At 54.3% G+C, this 24,124-nt stretch overlaps 1 protein-coding gene across 1 annotated transcript in view; it reads right to left on the bottom strand.

Moving 5' to 3' along the window:
- OLFM2 (olfactomedin 2) overlaps positions 1-3,632 on the bottom strand; it is a 43,153-nt gene extending 39,521 nt beyond the window's left edge. Inside the window, exon 1 of the mRNA XM_055125949.1 lies at positions 3,442-3,632. Within this exon, the coding sequence (XP_054981924.1) occupies positions 3,442-3,510 (69 nt within the window). The 5' untranslated portion in view covers positions 3,511-3,632. The remainder of the gene's footprint in view (positions 1-3,441) is intronic.
- Between the last annotated feature and the right edge of the window lie 20,492 nt (positions 3,633-24,124).

Genomic DNA, 24,124 nt, shown 5'->3' with positions numbered 1-24,124 from the left:
GGCCGGGGAGGACAGTGTTTTATCCCAGCAGCAGTGCCCTGGAAGGATAGAATTTTAGTCATGGGGCCCAGAGCCGGAGTAAAGTGGGTAGGGCACCTGCCTTGCACTCAGTGGACCCGGGTTCCATATCTGGCACCTCACAGGGTCCCTCGAGCACCGCCAGCAGTGATCCCTGAGCACAGAGCCAGGAGTCATCCGGAGCACCGCTGGGAGTCACCCCAGTACAAAAAAAAAACAACAAATAATATTTATTATTATTTCAGGCATGGAAGGAAGTGGTTTTTTCCTAATATGTTGGGTCCGGGAGCTATCGCTGATGTGAGGTGGGGATGTTCGGGGTGGGGTGGGGAGAGCTCTTCCTCCCAGTTCTCCCTTGGCAGGGTGACCTACAGTGTGAGACAAAACAAGCCCCATGCTCCCATTCATCCATTCCTGCAGCTGGCCTTGCTGCACACCTGCCGTGTCCCAGGCTCTGCTAGGGATGGTGGGAACCCAAGGAACTCTTGCTCTGTGGTGTGGTGTGGCTTATTCGGACGGTAAGGAGAGCATATGACAGTCAAGGAGAAGAAAACCTGGAGCTCTTGGAGGAGTTCAGTGTGGTAGGTTGGGAGTTTATTTGAGATAGCTAATCAGGGAGGGCTTCTTGGAGGAGGTAAACTTTTGGGGCATTGGGTATTTTTGTTTTGTGTGGGGTTTTTGTTTGTTTTATTTTTGCGTGTGTGCTTGTGGTGCCTGCCGTCTGCAACCCAGGACTTTATACATGTAGGCCATGTGCTCTGCTACTGGGTCACCTCTGCAGAGGAGGTGACATTTAAGCTGATGGGAAGAGTCAGGCAGTTGGGTTGGGGAGGGGCCGTGGCTCCACAGAGGGGGGAAGCTACGCTGATTCGGGATGATGCCAAAGATGTGGCTAGATCCTAGGGGAGTTTCCCCAGGGTTATGAAGAAGCACATCTCCCCGAGGGAACCTGGCGGGGCCCCCACTATCCCCCGCCCTCCCTCCTCTCCAGCCTCACTGCCCCCTGGGATACCCTCGTACCCACCCTGGTGGGCCCCACCCCTGGGTCATGGCCCTGGCTCTCCCCCTGCAGGCGCCCCGCTGAACACCTTCCATCCCGTTGCCACCCACCACCTGCTCTAGCTCCCAGCCCCTGTCATTCTTCATTCTCCGCGCCACCAGTCCCCGATTCCGTGTTTATTTACGTGCTGACAGCGACACACATCACCAGCCTCTGGCTTCAGTCGTCGTCCCAGGTGGGCACTGGGGCGTGGGCAGGGGGGTGGGGGAGCGAGAACTGCCTGGCTGGATTCAGCAGCAGATCTCCGTGCTTAAGCATGGCAGAATGAATGAGGAGGATGAGAAAGCGAGCTGAGAGGGAGGGTGGAGGGATGAGTGTCGAGGGGACAGAGAGTCCATTCTCCAGATACTGCCTTGACCGGGGTGCTGGGCTGGGTGGGTATCAGTACCTGCAGTACCAGCTGCGGCCACCAGGAGGCACTGCAGCAGGCAGTGCTGCTCCACCCCAAAAAGGAAGCAGAGCCCCAGCAGCCACGCCCTCAGGGGAAAGACCTGGATTGGCCCCGCCCTCCAGGGAATGACCTGCATTGGCCCGGCCACGCCCTCTATGGGCGGGGCGAGACAAGTCTCATAAGCTCCTCCCCTCGGGCGCTGATGCCAGTCTCAGCTCTTAGATGCTAGCCAGGACCCGAATACCCCAGGGCAGGGAGAGGGGTCTCCAAGGCCCTGCTTAGAAGCCAAGCCCCAAACCCAACCTCCACCCCACCCCTACGTGCCCTGTTCCCTTCTCCCTGCAGCCTCTCAGCATCTCATCAGGCTCTGGGGGCTCGTGCATGCGTTAGGCACCTACTGCATGCAGCCTGGTGCTGTTAGATGCGCACAGCTCCCATGCCGCCCCTGTGGAGCAGGAGAGGGGCCTAAAATGCTTCCATCTGCAGTCCGGGCTCTATCCCTCCCACTGTGTCTCCCTGGAGGGAGATACAAGGGTGTCTTTGTGTCTTTGTTCTCAATACCACCACAACCACCTCCCCACCACCCCAGTCACTGGGACACCCAGTGAGTGGATTCCTTGTGTGTGTGTGTGTGTGTGTGTGTGTGTGTGTGTGTGTGTGTGCACAGGCGCGTGCAAGGAGGGGTGGGGGCACACCCAGCAGTTCTGGGCTTACTCCTTGACTCTAATCAGGGATCACTCCTGGCAGGAATGGGGGAGTCTGGGGGTGCTGAGGATGGGATCTGGGTCAGCTGACAAGAAGGTCAAACTGTGGCTGAGGATACCCTCTCCCCCTGCTACAAGAGCTAGCCTCCCACTGCCGCCCAACTTCTCCTTGCCAGTGGAAAAGGGAGAGCAAGAGCGCCCCCTGGCCAGGCGCCAGCCCCCTTGCACGACAGCTGCAGGGTGCACAGGTTCGAACCCGAGCCCCAGACATAAGCAGCCTCGCCAAGGTCCCAGTTATCTTCGGTCCCAGCGTCCCCGCTAGCGAGTGTCCACACATCTGAGAATTCAAGGGGACTCTCACACCCCCCCACACACACAAGATGGAGGAAGAAAGAGGTTTTACCCAGAGCTGAAGAGAGCTGGTGCCTCCACCCCAAAAAGGAAAAAACACCTAAGGCATGGGGTGCCCTGGAGAGCAAGGTGTTTCTGGGAAAGCATGAGTGGAATGTGCAAGACACGCGTGCACAAAGCATACGTGTCTGCACACACACATTTTTTTTTAAGGATTGATCCTGTGGCACAGAATGGCACGCGGTCACCCAAAGCTTACACGCCAGGTCACGCACGGGCTGTGCCCCCATTCCCCAGGGCCAGATGGATGGTGGCCTGCACACACAGCGGGAATTAATTCGCATGGTCCTCACACACACGTCCCAGGATCACACGCCCTGCGCGGTCACACACAGACTGTCCCCCGGGCACCCCAACTCCTGCACAGTAGGAGACCCCTCATGGCCACACACACACAATGTCACGCCCAGCGTGACACAAAGACGTTTACCCAGAGCCCCCCTCCACACACACACTCACACTTGAGTCCCGCCCCCTCCCGCACAATGAGGGTGCAGGCACCGGGCAGGGGGCCCCGTTCGTAGGGAGACACCCCCTGGCAGGGGCGTAAAGGGTCAGCGAAACCCACGAGGAGCTTTAGAGTCCCCCACCCCACTCCACTCAGCTCCGGCGAGAAGGAGGGTCTGCCAGGGGCTGAGCACCCCAAAGCTGAGGTCAGATTGTCCCCCGAAGCCACGCGTGCCGGAGGCCGGGTTCGAAGCCACACACACCTTCTCCCGCCAGCTGGGGTGGTCGCCGCCGCCCGGGAACCCCTCCCCACACACACCCTGTTCGTAGGGGAGCCCGCGGGATGCCCCCCTCCGCGCCAGCGAGTCCCCCCATCCCCCCGCGTCCGCACCTGCCCGCCGGGCCCCTACCTGTCCGGCGAGGCCTGAGCACAGCAGCGGCAGCAGCAGCAGCAGCGGAGGGACCGTGAGCGGCCACATGACGCGCCCCCCGCCCGCGATCGCGGCGCCTGGAGCGGGGACCGCCCCCCTGGCCGGCGCGATCCCGCCCGGCCCGGCGACCCTCGGCCGCCGCCGCCCGCCTCGCCCGCCGCCGCCGCCGCCGCCGCCGCCACTGCCGCCGCCGGGATCCCACCCCGCCCCCTCGCGGCCCGGGTCTTTGTTGCGGGCCCCGCCCACAGCCGCTGTGGCTCCGCCCATAGCCGCTATGGCTCCGCCCACTCGCCTCGGTCTTGATCTTTTGTTGGTCTTTGTTGTGGGCCCCGCCCCACAGCTAGAGCTCCGCCCACCCTCGGTCCCTTACAGGCTCCGCCCGCCGCCCCGCCCATAGCTGCTGTTGCCTGGGGCTGGGGGCGGCCCAGCTAGGACCCAGCTCCCCTGGACCCCTAAACATGTGCACCCCACAACCTAGATGGGAATAGTGAATGGGCTGTGGGGAGAGGTCAAGCCTTCGCCTGTTTGCAAGTCTCATCCCCACCCCAACGGTTTCCATGTTGGAGATGCCGTTGCAAGAGAAATGGGGGCCCCCTCCTTATCCCTTAAGAGGTGCTGGAGCTCCAAGAAAGGGAGAAGACAGCCGAGCTGGCTCTCGCCTTACACACAGCAGACCCAGGCTCAATTCCCGGCACCACATCTGGTCCCCTGAGCACAGAGCAAAGTGTGCCTCTCCCTTGCCCCCTCCCCTATAGAAAAAGCAAAAGCAGAGCGTTAGTACAGGGGGAGGGTATTTGCTTTGCACGTGGCTGACCCGGGTTCAGACTCCAGCATCCCATAGGGTCCCCTGAACTGGCCTGGAGCAATTCCTGAGCACAGACCTAGTAGCCAACCCTGAGCACTGCTGGGTGTGGCCGCCACCCACTAAGAACCCACCAGAAACTGAGCAGCGAGGACCTGGGTGGATGTGAGGCAGTGAGTCGGGGGGGGGGGGGGGGGGCTGGTGCCAAGATGGAGCTGAGAAAGGAGAGGGACAGACACTCCCTGCCCTGACTCCTTTGTCCCCTCTCCCAATCTCCCTCTCCCTCCCTCCCCCTCTCCCCACCTCATCTCTCCTGGGGCCTCCTCTTGCTTCTGATTCCAGATGAGAGAGCCGGAGCAGGTGGATGCAGAGAGAATCCTAAAGTGTGTCTCCAGCAGAGTCAGTTGCCAGGAAAAGAACTTGGGGGGTCCCCAGCTCCTTCCCAAAGCCCCCAATCTTACTTTGTTTGGGGGCCACACCCAGCACTGTTCAGGGCTTCTTCCTGACTCTGTGCTCAGGGATCACTCCTGATGGGGCTCGGGGGACCATCTGGGGTGCCGGGGACCCAATCCGGGTCAGCTGTGTGCAAGGCAGCCACCCTACACGCTGCCCTGCACCCAGCCCCACCCCCAAGCCTGCTTTGCCTCTCCCCTCCATGGGGACCCCATTACTCCCCCATAGCTTTTAGGAAAAATAATTTATGGGGTGATGGGAAAGGCGAAGTGTCCATCAAGCTTGGGGTTGGAGAGAGCCCAGCGGGTAGGTGCCTGCCTTGCCCACATCAGGCCCCAGGGCTCTGGGGCTGGGGGCGGACCAGCTAGGACCCCTGACACCCCACAGGCTCTCCCTGAGCCCCGCCATGAGTGATCCCTGAGCATCGCTGGGTGTGGCCCCCCAGACAACCCAAAAACTAGCCGGGGGTGGGGGTGGGCTGGAGAATCCTGCCTGGCCCTGTGCGTGCAGGGGAGCACGGGTCTAGGCTGGTTTTACCAGAGGGAGGGGGGAGGCTGGGTGTCCGGGAGATGCGGGGCCCCGCTGGTTCTGTCCCTTCCTGCCCATGTGATCCATCGCAGTGACCTGGTTCCTTCTGCCATGGTGGCTGGGAAGCCACAGAGGCACCTAGCGGGAGCCTTTGTCCTCAAGGGCGTCACGGAGACAGGATGGCCGGCGGGACTGCTGACCCAGATGGGGCCGGGCGGGCGCCCGCGGCGGCTCAGAAGCTGCAGCGCTTCACAGGACTGAGTGCTTTTTCTGTTTGCTTTTGGGGGGAGGTTTTGACTGGGGGGGGCCACGCCCAGCAGTGCTCAGGGCTGGCTCTACACTCAGAAAATCATTCCTTGCGGGGCTCGGAGGACCCTAAGGGGCAGCAGGGATCAAACTGGGGTCTGAGGAGGCAAGACAAGCTGCCCGCTGTACTAGCCCCGACCCCCAGGATGACGGTCAGTCTGACTTTCCCCCTCACCTCATGCAAAATATAAAATAAAGCTACAGGGGGCTGGAGTGATAGTACAGCGGGGAGAGCGTTTGCCTTGCACACAGCTGACCCGGGTTTGATCCCTGGTAGCCCGTATGGTCCCCTGAGCTTGCGGTTCCTGAGTGCAGAGCCAGGAGTCAGCCCTGAGCATCTCTGGGTGTGGCAAAAAAAAAAAAAAAGCTAGAAATGGTCTAGAGAAGGGAGGGTCCATCCCAGGGGGTTGAGCCAAGGAAGAATCCTAACGTGTGTCTCCTGCAGAGGAATGTAGGGTCCACCAGCTCTTTCCTTAAGCCCCCAAGCTTACTTTGGTTTTGTTTTCGAACCAGGAATCGAACCCAGACTGACCTCGTGCAAGGCGAGTGTGGTGACCCCTGCTTCCTGTGTCGCCAGCCCCTCACGTCGTGTCTCTCCTGCCTGGGCAACCCCCATGTCGCTGGGCTCAGCGTGGTGGCCAGTCATGCTGTCTGTCCTGTCTCTGGACACAGCTGAGCTGTGCCCCGGTCTCGGTTCCCTTTAAGGAGGGGACACTCCTCACCCCCATCTCGCTTTGCACAGTAGTCTAGCTCACAACGGGTGGACATGGCCCTTTCCCAGAGGGCCTCGGGGTGATCAGCCGCTGTCATCCCAGAAACGGCTCCTGCCATGAAGCAGATCCAACACACACACACACACACACACACACACCCGGCATGCACAGCTCAGCCCGGGCTTATCCTATCCGGACCCCAGCACAGGGCTGTAGGCCAAGCACACACACACACACACACACACACACACACACACACACACACATACACACACACACGCATGCGCACACGCACACACAGTTACTCATACACAGTTACACACACTCATAGTCACGCACACAGTCACACACAGCTACAGACACAGTCACTCATGCACACAGTCACACACACTCATAGTCACAATCACACATAGTCACACACAGTTACTACACACAGTCACTCATACACAGTTGACGTCGGTGGGCCCCACGGGTGACTCTCGTGAAGCGGGGAGGAGAAAGACAGTCACTTTCTCTCCAACGCCTCAAACACCCGGGACCCAGGGTTACTGGGTTCTTGTCTCGCTCTCGGAAAAGAATTTCAGGAGTAGACAAGCAGTGAAGTAACAGACTTTATTTAGAAGGTCTTAGGGAAGGAGGAAGAGATAAGTGGAAAAGGAAAAAGCAGTAGGAGTAACGCGCTCAAGAAAGAACGCGGGCTCCTCCAAAGATGGAGGGAGCCTTGAATGGACTATTGGGCTGTTTTTTATAGGTTCTTTACAGCCTCCCCCAACCACATGCGGTTTCTTTTCAAGTATACCAGGGAGGTTGGGAGTGGTGATAGCCTTCTTTGGGGAACCTCCTGGGGAGGGGTCTATTATCCTCAGAGTCTGTTGAAGGTCACAGGGGGGGGTGTCTCAGGATTCTCCTCCCCGGAGGCTTTGATGATCTGAGTTTCATTGCCCGGGGCCTTTCCCTATCTACCTGCCTACAACACAGTCACACACTTATAATCACACAAAGTCACGCACAGTCACTTACAGAGTCACACACAGTCACTCACACATAGTCACATACACACTCATAGTCACAATACACAGTCACTCATACACACAGTCACACACTCATAGTCACACACACATACAGTCTCACACATAGTCACTCACAGTTACACACACTCACACAGCCAGAGACACAACCAACAGTCACACACATACATGCTGTCACTCACACAATCACATAGTCACACACAGTGACACACACTCATACTCAGTCACACACACTCATGTACACACAGTCACACAGTCACTCTCACATAGGCACACACTCACATACACAGTCACACAGCCACACACAGTCACACACACAGTCCCACACGCAGTCCCACACAGTGACATACACGCACCATCAGGCAATCATACCACATAGTCACACATGCAGTGTCTGGTCTGGGCACTTTAATCATGAGCCAGCACATCTGTCACCTGCACACGACAGTCCCACAAAGACATACAACTCCAGGCCACAGGCCACACCCAGATCCCTGAAACTCACATACTGAACACATAAATACACACAGCTGAACACGCATACAAATGTACATGGACTGAACATACATGCACTTGGGATAAAATGCACACACAACTGAGCCAAAAACATGCATGCACAGACGGGGAAAACACACACAGGCCCCCCAATGCACCCTGGAGGCCCCCACACACCTGAGCACCAAAGTGTCCGTTGGGAGCGCAGACGGGCACACACGTGAGCACCTGTGTGGGGGCGTCACACAGATACAGGCGCATGTGGGAATGAGGCTGGCAAGGTGGCGGGTGACTCGGACCCTCCCTGGGGGACGGCGGGCAGGTGGGCTCCAACGTCTGGGAACTGGGGGCCAAGGCGGCAGGACGGGGAGCCCCCGCCTGTCTCCCCAGGCTGCCACGCCAGGAAGGAGCAGGCTGAGTTGATGGGGCCGGGGCTGGACTCAGCTTGTCCACAGGATGCCCAGGGGGCTGGCCCGAGCCAGGACCGGACTTGGTTCCTCTCCTGCCCAGCTGGACGGGGCACAGACGGGAGCCCCCAGTTTAAGAGTCAGGCCCCGGGGCCAGAGCGAGGGCACAGCAGGGAGGGCGTTGGCCCTGCACACGGCCAACCCGGGTTCAATCCCTGGAACCCCATAGGGTCCCCTGAGCCCCACCAGGAGTGACTCCTGAGTGCAGAGCCAGGAGTCAGCATTAAGCACCACCGGGCATGGCCCCCAAACCAAAGTGAAATCAAGTAAAACTAGAACAGCACATCCGTGGGCCAGCTGGTCCAGACTCTCCACCTGAAGGAGCCAGAGAGTTTTTCCTGGAAGCGACCCTGGACCCCTGAAGCCTGCGAGGCACCGGGGCAGGAAGGGGTACCCCGCAAGAGTCCCTGTCTATGGTGGGGGGAGACTTGTGCAGGGCTGTGGAGTGGGGTCCCTCCATGGAATGTTCTGGATCCTGAATAAAAAAAGATGATTCCACCGTTTCCAACCGCAGATAAGGATCGCAGGGCAAAGCTCCAGGGCTGAGCACGGGTGCCCGAGCCTTGGTTCTTTGGAGAAGGTGCTTACCTGGCACACAGCTGACCTGGGTTTGATCTCCGGCATCCCATGTGGTTCCCTGAGCACCACCAGGAATGATTCCTGAGCACAGAGCCAGGGGTCCATCCTGAGCACCATTGCGTGTGGCCCAAAACAAAATAAAAGGTCTGAGCACAGGCTTTGCACCCAGGAGACTGGGACTGTTGTTATGGTTTTTATTTTTTTGGCCACACCCAGGCACCCAGACAATGCTCAGGGATTAGCCCTGGCTCAACACTTAATGTTCACTCCTGGCAGTGCTCAGGGGCTACAGTGCCAGGGATAGAACCTGGGTCGGCCACATGCAAGGCAAGTGCCCCGCCCACTGTACTGTCTCTCCGACCCCAAACATCCAGGACGGTTACCTGCCAAGTTGTGCCTGACACTTTAAACATTGTGTTTGGTTAGTTGGTTTTTATTTGGGGATCACACCCGGTGGTGCTCAGGGATCACTCCTGGTGGTGCTCAGGGACCCTATGGGATGCCGGAGATCGAAGCTGAATTGGCCATGTGCAAGGCCAGCATCCTCCCCGATGGACCATTGCTCCAGCCCCTAAAAATCTTCCAGTGCAGAGACTGGAGAGACAGAACAGGGTTTAGAGGTTAAGGCGTTTGCTCTGCATGCAACCAACCGTGGTTTGATCCCTGGCATCCCATAGGGTCCCCAAGCACCGCCAGGAGTAATTTCTGAGTGTAGAGTTTGAAGTAACCCTGAGCATCGCTGGGTGTAACTCCTCCAAAAATTGTCTCCAAGGGTTTGGAGCTGGAGGGAGAGCACAACGGGGCAGGCATCTGTCCTGCACATAGCCAGCTTGGGTTCAACCCCGGTATCCCTGAGCACGGCCAGGAGTAACCCTGGAGCATTGCCAAGTGCCTGGTCCCAAAACAAAACAAACAAAAGAATCCCCACACTTTAGGGGCAGGGGCGATAGTACAGTGGGGACACTATTTGCTTCACAGGTGACGGACCAGATTCAATCTCCAGCATCCCATAGGATCCCTGAGCACTGCCAGGAGTGATCTCTGAGTGCACGGCCAGGAATAGCCTTTGAGCATCACCAGGTGTGTGACCCAAAAACCTCGAACAAGACAAGCCAAATGTCTGCCACATTTGGACAGACATAGAATGACTGCACTCATTTATGGAATATAAAGTAACATAATAAGAGACTAACACCTAAGGATGGTAGAGATAAGGGCCAGGAGGATCACTCCACGGCTTGGAATCCGGTCTCACGTGCCAGGAGAAAGGGCAGCTGGGATAGAGAAGGGATCATGAAGTAAATGATGCTTGGAGGGCTCACTCGGAATGGGAGATGCGGGCTGAAGGTAGACTGTGGACCAAACATGATGGTCGATTGGTACCTGTATTGCAAACCATAACACCCAAAGGAGAGAGAAGGAATGTACCTGCCACGGAGTCAGGGGGTGGGAAGGGGTGGGGGTGGTGGGAGGGATGCTGGGATCATCGGTGGTGGAGAATGGGTACTGGTGGAGGGATGGGTGCTCCATCATTGTATGACTGAAACATAATCATGAAAGTTTTTTTTTTTTTTTTGCTTTTTGGGTCACACCTGGCAATGCACAGGGGTTACTCCTGGCTCATGCACTCAGGAATCACTCCTGGCGGTGCTCAGGGGACCATATGGGATGCTGGGAATCGAACCCGGGTCAACCGCGTGCAAGGCAAATGCCCTACCCGCTGTACTATCGCTCCAGCCCCAATCACGAAAGTTTCTAAGTCTGTAACTGTATCTCATGGTGATTCATCAATAAAGAAATAAGTAAAAAGAATTCCCACATTTGAGGGGCTGGAGCGATAGCACAGCAGGTAGGGCGTTTGCCTTGCACGCGGTTGACCCGGGTTCGAATCCCAGCATCCCATGTGGTCCCCTGAGCACCGCCAGGGGGTGATTCCTGAGTGCATGAGCCAGGAGTGACCTCTATGCATCGCCGAGTGTGACCCAAAAAGCAAAAAAAAAAAAAAAAAAAGAGTTCCCACATTTGAGTGTCTCTGGCGTGAGGCCTTGGGTGCAATCCCCGGGGCTCTCACACATGCTGAGCTCGATGCTGGTGGTGCAGCCGTGGAGAGAAACATCCTGGAGCCGTAGCACAGCAGGGAAGGCGTTTTGCACACAGCCTGTGCAGGCTCCATCCCCCGCATCCCGTAGTCTCCCCTCAGCCCCTCCAGGCGTGATCCCTGAGCACAGAACCAGGAGTCAGTCCTGAGCACCGTTGGATGTGACCCCTGAAAATCAATCTTTAAAACTTCTCCAGTGTGGTCCTGGTGACTGGATGGCATTTCTCAGCCGTTTCCTGGCCGCAACCCTTTCTGACTTAGTTTCCTTCCCGTGACACAGAACAAGACCTACTTGCCTTGCAAGCCGGAGGGTATGAGTTCAATCCCCGGAGCTGCAGGGTGTGGCCAGCCAGCTCCAGACAGCTCAGGTATCTTGACCCTGCCCCACCCAACAGGATGTGTGAGTCCCAGAATCCACTGCACCAAAAGACACCCACTACACCTTGGCAGTAAGGATCCCTCCTCCAGGAAGCCCTCTGCGATTCCCACGACTGAAGAGAGCTTCTTGCCCTCCTCCCTACCTTCTTTACCTCTGTGGCACCCCCTCTGGCTTTGCTTACACACCTGTTCGCCCCATTAGAGTCAGAAGTCCGGGAGGGCCCTGATATTTGTAGTCTAACGGTGAGTATGTGGCTGTGTGTCTCTGTGCATGTGTGTGTACATGTGCATGAGTGCATGTGAATGTGTGTGCATCTATGTGTGTGCAGTTTGTGTGTGCATTTTGTGCATGTGCATATTTTGTGTGCATGTGGTGCATATGCATTCATTGTTGTGTGCATGTGCATGTGTGTGCATTGTGTGTGTATGTGTGTGCATGTGGGTCATCATGTGTGGATCCGGCTGAGCCTACAGACGGATGCTTGGGGGGGTCCTGAGGGAGGGGGTAGAATGAGGATTTGATGGGGGCAGGGGCTTGATACGGTTGTCTGTCACCCCTCTATCAGCCGGCTACCCTGGAAGGCCCACCCTGGCCTCACCCATCCGCAGCTGGGAGTCAGGGGCTGGAATCACGCCCAAAGAACAAGATGCGATTCATTAGGGGCTGTGGGAACCTTCCTATCAGCGTATGCAAATCAGGGGCCGTGTCCGGGTGCTTCCGGCGCTGCCAGCCCCTGTTCCACATTCTTGAATGTGCTGCGAGCTCCTTCCAGAGGTCTCTGGACACTTTTTTTTTTCTTTTTGGGTCACACCTGGCGATGCACAGGGGTTACTCCTGGCGGTGCTCAGGGGGCCATATGGGATGCTGGGAATCAAACCCGGGTGGGCTGCGTGCAAGGCAAACGCCCTCCCCACTGAGCTATTGCTCCAGCCCCCAACTCTGGACACTTAATTGCGCCTCCTTCCAAATACCTGCCTGTTTGCTTCATTTTCCGTTGTGGACCACACCGTGATTCTCAGGGGTTACTCCCAGCTCTGCATTCAGAAATCACTCCTGGAGGTGCTCAGGGGACCCTATGGGATGCTGGAGATCGAACTCTGGTCAGCGTGCAAGGCCAGCGCCCTACTTACTGTACTATCCCACCCACCCTTGCCCACGTGCATTTAACCCCGAGTCTGTGTGTATGTGTTGCATTGTGTGTATGTGCTTGCTTTTAAAAATATTTTTTACTTTTTTATTTCAGGGCTACACCCAGTGGTGCTCAGGGCTTACTCCTGGCCCTGACCTCAGGAATTATTCCTGGCAGGCAGGGGGACCATATGGGGTGCCAGGAATGGAACTCCAGTCTGCAGCATGCAAGTAACCACACCCCGCACTGTGCTATCGCTCCAGTCCTTTATTTTTATTTTTATTTTTATTGTTTATTTTTTTGGTTTTGGGGTCACACCCGGCAATGCACAGGGGTTACTCCTGGCTCTGCACTCAGGAGTTACCCCTGGCGGTGCTCAGGGGACCATATGGGATGCTGGGAATCAAACCCGGGTCGGCCGCGTGCAAGGCAGACGCCCTACCCGCTGTGCTATTGCTCCAGCCCCCTTTATTATTTTTTAAATTAAGTTTTCTTTGCCTTTGGCTACACCAAACGGTGCTGGGAATTAGAGACAAAGAGTCTGAATCCCACCATCTCCCTGGACCATGACAGAAACTTGCCAAAGTGGCTTTGGCTTCCTTATTTTATTTGGGTATTCAGGGTGTCGGGGTAGATCAACCCCTCCAGGGGGTTCAAGGAACCAGAAGGGGTGTGAAGCCCAGGATGGTCACAAATAGCAAAACACCTGCCACGCTCCTGTCTCTCTGTCCCAACCCCCCCCCCCCCCCGTTATTCAAGGTTTGCTGCGATGGACTTACCCGCACCCCATCACCCCGCCTGTCTGAGAGTGCCGCCATCCCCTCTCCCTGGAGAGTGAAAAGCCTCAGGCCAGGTACTTGTCTCTGTCCTCCACTGATGAAGGATAAAGGGGAGATTAAGATCAGGTACTCCGAAAGGCTGGGGTGCAAGGATCTGCAGTGTAAAGGAGTGGGGCAGAGTGATAGACAGCAGGGAGGGCATTTGCTTTGGACTCAGGTGACCTGGGTTCGATCCCCAGCATCCTATAGGGTCCCCCAAGCACCGCCAGGAGTAATTCTTGAGTGCAGAGCCAGGAGTAAGACTTGAGCATCACCAGGTGTGACCCAAAAAGAAGGAAAGAAAGAAAGAAAGAAAGAAAGAAAAAAAGAAAGAAAGAAAGAAAGAAAGAAAGAAAGAAAGAAAGAAAGAAAGAAAGAAAGAAAGAAAGAGAAGAAAGGAAAGAAAGACAGACAGGAAGGAAGGAAGAAAAGGAAGAAACGAAAGAAAGAAAAAAAGAAAGAAACGAAGGAAGAAAGAGAGAAAGGAAGGAAGCTGAGGAGCTTAGGGGTGAAGATTCAGGAGGAAGCGAGGACCTGTGTCGCTCTCCCACCCACCCCGCTGGAGCGACCCACTGATCCCCCAAATACATTTTTAAAAAATCCTCAAAGGTCTTGGATATTTCTGCCCTCCATCTCCATGTGCTAATGCTGCACATTCATTCCCAACCAAGCCCCCAGCTTCACCCCAATCCTGGGGATTACCGGACTGAAATTTCCACCCACACCCCTCCACTGCTGTGAACAGGTCGAGCACGGTGTTTAGAACATCTCAAATCTATGGAAATCCCCAAAACTCCGGCAGGGAGCAAGAGAGTGTTTGGAGGTATGGAGGGGGGGGGCAGCTGGAGCGATAGCACAGCGTGGAGGGCATTTGCCTTGCACGCAGCTGACCTAGGTTCGATCCCCACATCCCAGATGGTCCCCTGAGCAGGAGTAAGTCCTGAGTGCAGAGCCAGGAGTAACCCCTGAGCAACCCTAAAAAGAAAAAAAATGTACGGAGGGGGAAGTGGTGTGAGGATGACCGTGATGGGAAACCTTAAAAAAAAAAAAAAAGGTCAGGAAAAGGAGACAGAACTCTGGGAAGGCTCTTGCCTTGCCTTGGCCAACCTGGATTTGATCCCCCGCACCACAGAAAGCCTCGAACCCCCTCCACACACACACACCTTTAGCTCTGCTGTGGTCACCCCAAATAAAGCCAGAGGACTGGTGTGGCAGTGTGGGGGGCCGCAGAGGTGGGCAAGGATCAGGGGTCTCTCTGCAGAGAGCTCGGAGGGTCCTGGGGAGCTTCAGTAGGTTCTGGAAGGAGATCAGGACCAGGGGTGGACATTCCTGAGAGAAACATCCCTGGGCAGGGAAAAAACGATCCACAGCACTGTCTTGTGGCAATGGAGAGGAAGTGGCGAGTCCCGGGTTTACAGGGAAGATTTCCAGCGCTGAGTTTGGCTTCAAGGATTAAAGATCAAACCTCAGGCAATAGAGAAGAGAAAAGTGGGTAGAAAAGCGCTCCCCTTGCAGCAGTTAAACCGGGTACGAACCCAGGCACCCCCTATAGTTCTCTGAGCACCTACAAGAGTAATTAATGAAAAAATAGCCGGGAGTCACCCCGGAACATCGCCGGGTGTGGCCCCCAATTAGAAACTAGCAAACAAAAACCATAACCTCAGTTTCTTTGTCAGTATCACCATACTGGTGGGGAGGGGATGAGGATCACGTTTCTTTATGTTCCCCCAAACCCCGCTAGGAATAGCAAATCCTGAACGCCGAAATAAAAAGCCAGAGACACTTGCGGGGCCAGTCAGTGTGGGGGGCTGTGGAGGGCAGAGAGCATCCGGTTGGGGGGACACACGGAGCAATGCTCAGGGGTTCCTTCCGCCAATTGTTAAATATTCATGTCGGTGCTCAGGGGACCATATGGGGTACAAGAGTTCCAAACCGATGCAAGGCGAGCGCCTTACCCACTGTTATTCCTCTATCGCCCCAGGCTGCAAGCTTGATCCTTAATGACCTGCAACATTGAAGCAAACCCAAGGGCTGGAAATCTTAAGCGAGGGAAAGTCGGGTCGCGGCAGTTCTGCTTAAATGCCACGATATGGCGCTGTGGGGTGTTTCCGTCGCTCCCCAGGCCCACTTCTCTAAGAAATTTCCACTCTTGGGTTTGCTTCAGTGTTAGGTATGGAATAATTAAGGATCAAGCACGAAGTCTGGGGCATGCATCAGTAGCAGAGCCCTTGTGTTCTGCAGACTTGGGAACCTTCGCCGGTATCCCATACAGTCCCCCATTCATGCAAAGAGTGATTCCTGAGTACAGAGTCAAACGACCCTGAGCATCGTCAATTGTGACCCCCAAAACATAAAAAAAAGAAAAGAAATCAGAGCAGCCTCAATCCAATTCTGGCAGATTCCTTTGCATGCAACCTCAGTAGGGTACTGAGCTGAATCTTGCTTCCACACCTCTCATTCTCACAGAACAGGAAGGGAGCAGCCTCAGAAATATGGGGTGTCAGGTTTGGGATGCACAATAACAGGAAACTTATGAAGCAGTTCAGCCAGAGAATTATCAGAGCGGGTTTAGAACTTGCCTTGCTCAGAGAGAAAGAACATAACATTTTTACTGAATTTTTTTAAAAATGAAAACTTGCTTGTGGCAGATGAAATTCAATCCCAAACTTTTTTTTTCTCTTTTTGGTACACACCCAGCGATGCACAAGGGTTACTCCTGGTTCATGCACTCAGGAATCACTCCTGGCGGTGCTCGGAAGACCATATGGGATGCTGGGAATAGAACCCGGGTGGACTGCGTGCAAGGCAAATGCCCTACCCGCTGTGCTATCGCTCCAGCCCCAATCCTAGGCATTCTTAATGGTCCCTAGGACCCCACGGGCCCACACCAAACCCCAAAATGAAATTAAAATCTTTCGCAGAATTGGGGCTGGAGCGATAGTACAGCGGGTAGGGCATTTTCCTTGCACGCAGCCAACCCGGGTTCGATTCCCAGCATCCCATATGGTCCCTTGAGAACCGCCAGGGGTAATTCCTGAGTGCAGAGCCAGGAGTAACCCCTGTGCATTGCCGGGTGTGACCCAAAAGCAAAAAAAAAAAATCTTTTGCAGAATTGGTGTGTTTAGAATTTCCAGGGAAGGAGATTGGCTGCTGAGACTCATTATTACCATGTTAAATAATGTCCTTCACAATCCACCCCCAGTTCTTCTGATGGCAGGTACCTTCACCCCAACTTCTGGAGATGTTGGATGTGAATCTGGCCTCTGCCATCTTCCTCCACGGAGAACAACAGAGGGAATTGGGACTTTTCAGTTGTATAGGTGGAAGATACAGTGTGGGGTGCTGGGGATGTGATGGAGAGGCTAGAGATCTTTAAGAACGGGTCAAATTGAAGAGATCGCACTTCGAGAAGGCTCAGTCCTCTTCTGTGCTAACCCTGGTTTCAATCTCAGGCACTATGTAGTGTCATCTTAGCCGCACAAGAAAGTCTTGGTGCCCACAGCCCACACCCCAAAATAAAGAAGTCAAAACCACTAGCTTGGCCAGTCAGCGCTGTAGGCTATGGAGCGGGATGAAGATCAGGATCCTCTGTACAGATTTTTTTTCTGCAGAAATTCTGAGGGTCCTGGGAGCTATAGTGGGTTCTGGAGGGAGGTCAGGACCAGGGATGAACATTTCTTTGATAAACGTCCCTGAGAGGGACGGAGACGCCCCACAGCGCCCTCTCGTGGTGCATCGGCGGAAGAGTCATGGCCCGACTTTCCTGCGCTCAAGATGTCCAGCCCTGGGGTTTGCTTCCATGTTAACCTGCGGGTCACTAGGATCAAGGAGGCCGCCTCAGGCCGTGCAGCGGTAGCAAAGCATCGAGGGCGCTTGCCTCGCATGGGGCGACCCAGGTGCCAGGATTGAACCCAGCAGCGTGGCAAGCGCTTTGCCCAGCAGAGAATCTCTCACTTAGAGAGATTTTTGCCCCCATTCGCAAACAGTTCCTGTCCCGGTGGGCTGCACACCTTAGCGGTTTTCCGTGGAGGAAGGTGGTGGAAGAAAGACTCAGCTCGGCATCCGCAAATTTGACGTGAAGGAATCCTTCAAGAAAGCCTTCTGTTTGTTTGTGTTTCGGGGCCACACCCGGTGATATTTGGGGGTTACTCCTGACTCTGCACTCAGGAATCACTCCTGACGGTACTCCGGGGAACGTATTTGGTGCAGGGATAGCCCCCGAGTCACCCCATACAAGGCAAGCCCCTTCCCGGATCAGTATTTGATTCATGGCCCTAGGCTGCGAGCTTGATCCTTAATCACCCCATCCTTAACACTGAAGCAAAGAAAAGGACTGGAAATCAAGCTTGGGATAGTCGGGGTGCAGCAGTTCCGCCGAAACGCCACGAGACGGCGCTGTGGACGTTTCCGTTGCTCCCTAGGAAGGGTTCTCTACAAATTTCCTCACTTGGGTTTGCTTCAGTGTTGAGTATGGTGTAATTAAGGATCAAGTACGCAGCTTCCACAGGTGCAGCAGTAGCACACCCTTGCATTAATAGGACCCGGGTCCATTCGTAGGTTCCCCATTGGGTTCTCCTGTCACGCCAGAGTTATTCCTGAGTGCAGAGCCAGGAGAACCCCCCTGAGCATTACCGGTGTGTTCCCAGCCATAAACAAACAAGGAGGAAAATTAAAACAAAGCAGCCTCAGGGCCGGAGCGATAGCACAGCGGGTAGGGCGTTTGCCTTGCACGCGGCCGACCCGGGTTCGATCCCCGGCATCCCATATGGTCCCCCAAGCACCGCCAGGAGTAATTCCTGAGTGCAAAACCAGGAGTAACCCCTGAGCAGTGCTGGGTGTGACCCAAAAAGCAAAAAAAAAAAAAAAAAAAAAAAAAAAAAGCAGCCTCAGTTCCTTTGTGGCCAATTCCCTCAACCCTTCTTGAGGGGTTCTGAGCTGTATCTTCTTCCATTCCCCACGTCTTTGTAGAAGAGTGTTTGGTCACCCTCAGAATGTGGGGTGATGGGGTGTGGCTTGCCCATTACAGGAAACATTCAAAGTGCTCGGTCACAGACATCGCAGGGTGGACTCAGAAGTTTTCTTGCTCAGAGCGAAAAGAACAAAAAATAAAAGAAAATAACCTTGCCTTGCTCGTTCCAGACAAGGATCAAATCCCTGCACCTCTCTTTGTCCGAAACCAAGATGCGGTGACCCACCCAAACCCCCAGAGGATGCTCAGCTATGTGCCCCACAAAGATCTGAAGGCGAGAATCGAACCCTAGTCACCCGCGTGAAAGACAAACACCCACACAGCTTTCCTACCGCTGCACCTGTGGAAGCAGCCTGCTTGATCCTTAATTACCCCATCCCTAACACTGAAGCAAACCCAAAGGCGGAAATTTAGAGAAACAGGCCTAGGGTGTGTCTGCAATGCCCAAAGCGCCATCTCGTGGCGTTTTGGCGAAACTGCCGCGGCCCGAATTTTCCCACGCTTAAGATTTCCAGCCCTTGGGGCTGGAGCGATAGCACAGCCGGTAGGGCGTTTGCTTTGCACGCGGGCGACCCGGGTTCGAATCCCAACATCCCATATGGTCCCCGGATGATTCCTGAGTGAAGAGCCAGGAGTGACCCCTGTGCATCGCCGGGTGTGACCCAAAAAACAAAAAAAAAACAAAACAAAACAAAAAGATTTCCAGCCCTTTCCTTTGCTTCAATGCTAAGTATAGGGCCATTAAGGATCAAGCAAGCCGCTTGGGCCTATGCAGCAGCGGGAGCAGAACTGTCAGGGCTCTTGCCTAGCAGTCACAGGACTCTGGTCCTTTCTTTGGCTCCCCATGCAGCCCCCCAGTCATGCTGAGTCGTGCAGAGCCAGGAGAACCCCTGAGTATTGCTGGCTTGTGGCCCCCAAACCATGAACAAACCAAATAAAATCAAAACAAACTCAATCCCTTGTTGGCAGATCCCCTTACCCCAACTTGGGGGATCTGAGCTGTATCTTGCTGTATCCATGTCCCCTCTTCCTGTAGAAGGGGGTTAGGGCACCCTCAGAACATGGGTGATGGGGTTGACTGTAACAGGAAACCTTTCCTAAGGGCTGGGTCACAGACAGAGCAAAGTGGGTTCAGAATTTTTCTTGCTCGGGGCTAGAGTGATAGCACAGCGGGTAGGGTGTTTGCCTTGCATGCAGCCAACCCGGGTTCGATTCCCAGCATCCCATATGGTCCCCCGAGCACTGCCAGGAATAATTCCTGTGTGCATGAGCCAGGAGTAACCCCTGTGCATTGCCGGTTGTGACCCAAAAAGCAAAAACAAAACAAAACAGAACTTTTCTTGCTCATCACAAAAGGAATAGCAACAAAATAACCTTCTTTTGTTCACGGCAGATTAGGTTTAATCCCAAGTACTCTTAAGGGTCTCCAGAACCCAGAGAACCCACACCCTATTAAAAAATTATATTAAAACCCCCGATTTAAAATAAATCCTCGTTCGAGCATTGTATAACTGAGACTTAAACCTGAAAGCTTTGTAACTTTCCACATGGTGATTCAATAAAAGAATTTAAAAAATAAAAATAAAAAAAATCCTCGGGGGCTGGAGTGATAGCACAGCGGGTAGGGCATTTGCCTTGCATTCGGCAGACCCGGGTTCAATTCCCAGCATCCCATATGGTCTCCTGAGCACCGCCAGGAATGATTCCTGAGTGCAAAGCCAGGAGTAACCCCTGAACATCGCTGGGTGTGACCCAAAAAGGAAAAAAAATAAATTAAATAAATCCTCGTCAGAAGGGGCTGGAGAGATAGCACAGCGGGTAGGGCGTTTGCCTTGCATTCGGCAGACCCGGGTTCAAATCCCAGCATTCCATATGGTCCCCTGAGCACGGCGAGGGGTAATTCCCGAGTGCAGAGCCAGGAGTAACCCCTGTGCATCGCCAGGTGTGACCCAAAAAGCAAAAAAAAAAAAAAATCCTCAGCAGAAGAACAATTTCCAGGGAAGGAGATTGCCCGGTCTTAGGCTCATTATTGCTGTTTTAATCAAAATTATTTTAACCCACTCCCTATTTCTCTGATGGTAGGTATCTTCACCCCAAACCTTTAGAGATGCTGAAGTTGAACCTGGCCTCAGCCACCCTCTCCACAGAGAGCAGAGGACTTGGGACTTCTCATATGTATAGGAACCCCAAAACTCTCTCTGAAAGGAAGATGGTACCCTCAGAATATGGAGTGCGGGCTTGTGAGGATGATGGGGCTGGATACCTGTAAGAATGGGCCACTTTGGGGACTGGAGCGATAGTACAGCAGGTAGGGCGTTTGCTTTGCACGTGGCCGACCCGGGTTTGAATCCCAGCATCCCATATAGTCCCCTGAGCATCGCCAGGAGTAATTCCTGAGTGCATGAGCCAGGAGTGACCCTGTGCATTTGCGGGTGTGACCTAAAAAGAAAAAAAAAAGGCCAATTTGGAGAGCTTGCATTGCAGGAAGGCACAATTGTCTTCTGTGCTCACCCTGGGTTCGATCTCAGGCGCCATATAGCGTCACCTGAGCCCCCTGAGAAACTGTTGCGGCCCCCCACAGCCCACACCCCAAATAAAGAAGCCAGAGCCACTAGCTTGTCCAGTCAGTGCGGTGGACTAAGGAGAGGAACGAAGATGAGGCTCCCCTGTGCAAAAATTCGTTTTTGTTTTCTTATGCAGAAATTCTGAGGGTCCTGGGAGCTATAGTGGGTTCTGGAGGGAGGTCAGGACCAGGGATGAACATTTCTTTGATAAACGTCCCTGAGAGGGATGGAGACGCCCCACAGCGCCCTCTCGTGGTGCATCGGCGGAAGAGTCATGGCCCGACTTTCCTGCGCTCAAGATGTCCAGCCCTTGGGTTTGCTTCCATGTTAACCTGCGGGTCACTAAGATCAAGGAGGCCGCCTCAGGCCGTGCAGCGGTAGCAAAGCATCGAGGGCGCTTGCCTCGCATGGGGCGACCCAGGTGCCAGGATTGAACCCAGCAGCGTGGCAAGCGCTTTGCCCAGCAGAGAATCTCTCCCTCTAAGCCCTTATTTGCACATAGTTCCTGTCCTATCGAATGCAGACCTTCACGAATTTTCCGTGGAGGAAGGTGGTGGAAGCAAGATTCAGCTGGGCATCCCCAAGTTCAGCGTGTTGGAATCCTCCGTGAAAGGCTTTCGTTTGTTTGTGTTTCGGGGACCACACCCGGTGATATTTGGGGGTTACTCCTGACTCTGCACTCAGTCCTGAAGATGCTCGGGGGAACGTATTTGGTGCAGGGATAGCCCCCGAGTCACCCCATACAAGGCAAGCCCCTTCCCGGATCAGTATTTGATTCATGGCCCTAGGCTGCGAGCTTGATCCCTAATCACCCCATCCTTAACACTGAAGCAAAGAAAAGGACTGGAAATCAAGCTTGGGATAGTCGGGAAGCAGCAGTTCCGCCGAAACGCCACAAGATGGCGCTGTGGACGTTTTCATTGCTCCCTAGGTTTCTCTACAAATTTCCTCACGGGTTTGCTTCAGTGTTAGGTGTGGGGTAATTAAGGATCAAGCACGCAGCTTCCACAGGTGCAGCGGTAGCAGAGCGGTTAGGGCTCTTGCCTTGATTCACAGGACCGTCGTTCGTCAGCTGGCTCCCAGAGCCCATCGGGATTTCTGAGTGCAGAGCCAGGAGTGTTCGCTGACATTCTCTGGGTGTGACCCCACAATAAAATAACTGTCACACGGGGGGCTGGAGTGATAGCACAGCGGGTAGGACGTTTGCCTTGCACGCGGCCGACCCGGGTTCAAATCCCAGCATCCCATATGGTCCCCTGCGCACCGCCAGGGGTGATTCCTGAGTGCATGAGCCAGGAGTGACCCCTGTGCATTGCTGGGTGTGACCCAAAAAGCAAAAAAATAAAAAAATAACTGTCACACCCCGTTGCTCATAGATTTGTTCGAGTGGGCACCAGTAACGTCTCTCATTGAGAGACTTATTGTTACTGTTTTTGGCATATCCAATACGCACGGATAGCTTGCCAAGCTCTGCCGTGCGGGCTCCATACTCTCGGTAGCTTGCCGAGCTCTCCGAGAGGGGCGGAGGAATCGAACTCGGGTCAGCCGCGTGAAAGGTGAATGCCCAACCGCTGTGCTATCGCTCCAGCCCCATAATAAAATAACAAATAAGAAAATAAAAACAAAGCAGCCTCAGTCCCTTGATGGTGAATTCTCTCACTGGACTTTGGGGGTTCTGAGTTGTACCTTCTTCCATGGCCTCTCCTCCTTGTAGAAGAGGGTTGGGGCACCCTCAGAATGTGGGTGGTGGGGTGTGGGTTGCCCATAACAGGAAACATTTCCTTTTTTTTTTTTTTGCTTTTTGGGTCACACCCAGCGATGCACAGGGGTTACTCCTGGTTCTGCACTCAGGAATCACCCCTGGCGGTGCTCAGGGGACCATATGGGATGCTGGGATTTGAACCCGGGTCGGCCACGTGCAAGGCAAACACCCTACCCGCTGTGCTATCACTCCAGCCCCTTAACAGGAAACATTTCTAAATGGCTTGGTCACAGACAGCAAAGTTGGTTCAGAAGCTTTCTTGCTCAGAGTGAAGAGAACAAAAAGTAAAAGAAAAATGACGTTGCCTTGCTCGTTCCAGGCCAGGTTCAATCCTCTGCACCCCTCATGGTTCAGAGACAAAGCTGGGACAACCCACTCAATACCCCCGAGCAGATTCAGCTATGTAGACCACAAAGGTCTGAAGGTGGGAATTGAACCCTGGTCATGCTCGTGAAAGACAAGCAGCCACAAGGCTCTCCTACTGCTGCACCTGTTGCACCTTTGTGTTTGACCCTTAATGACCCCATACTTATCACTGAAGCAAACCCAATTGTGGAGAATTTTTAGAGAAATGAGCTTGGGGTGGGACTGCAACGAACATAAGCGCCATCTCGTGGTGCTTCAGAGGAACTGCCGCAGCCCGAATTTTCCCACGCTTAAGATCTTCAGCCCTTTTCTTTGCTTCAGTGTTAAGTATAGGGTCATTAAGGATCAAGCACGCAGTTTGGGCCTATGCAGTGGGAGCAGAATATTTAGGGCTTTTGCCTTGCATTCATTCACAGGACCCAGGTCCATTCATAGGCTCCCTATAAGATTCTCCAGTCATGCTGGAGTCATTCCTGGGTGCAGAGCCAGGAGAACCCCCTGAGCAATATTGGTGTATTCCCAGCCATAAACAAACAAGGAAGAAAATTAAAACAAAGCAGCCGCAGTTCCTTTGTGGCCAATTCCCTCACCCCGACTTGAGGAGTTCTGAGCTATATCTTCTTCCATTCCCCACGTCTTTGTAGAAAAGTGTTGGGTCACCCTCAAAATGTGGGGTGATGGGGTGTGGCTTGCCCTTTACAGGAAACATTCAAAGTGCTCGGTCACAGACATCGCAGGGTGGACTCAGAAGTTTTCTTGCTCAGAGCAAAAAGAACAAAAAATAAAAGAAAATAACCTTGCCTTGTTTGTTCCAGACAAGGATGAAACCCCTGAACCCCTCTTTATCCAGAGACCAAGCTGGGCGACCCATCCAAACCCCCAGAGGAGGTGCTATGTGCCCCACAAAGGTCTGAAGGCGAAGAATCAAACCCTAGTCATCCGCGTGAAAGACAAACACCCACACAGCTCTCCTACCGCTGCACCTGTGGAAGCAGCCTGCTTGATCCTTAATTACCTCATACCTAACACTGAAGCAATCCCAAGGGTGGAGATTTCTTAGAGAAACAGGCCTGGGGTGTGTCTGCGATGCCCACAGCGCCACGTAGTGGCGCTTCAGCGGAACTGCCGCGGCCCGAATTTTCCCACGCTTAAGATTTCCAGCCCTTTTCTTTGCTTCAATGTTAAGTATGGGGTCATTTAGAATCA

The sequence above is a fragment of the Sorex araneus genome, chromosome 2 (genome assembly GCF_027595985.1).
Source record: "Sorex araneus isolate mSorAra2 chromosome 2, mSorAra2.pri, whole genome shotgun sequence".
NCBI classification, from domain to species: Eukaryota; Metazoa; Chordata; class Mammalia; order Eulipotyphla; family Soricidae; genus Sorex; species Sorex araneus.
The sequence above is the reverse complement of the archived record's forward strand: the minus strand, read 5'-3'. Positions and strand labels throughout refer to the sequence as shown.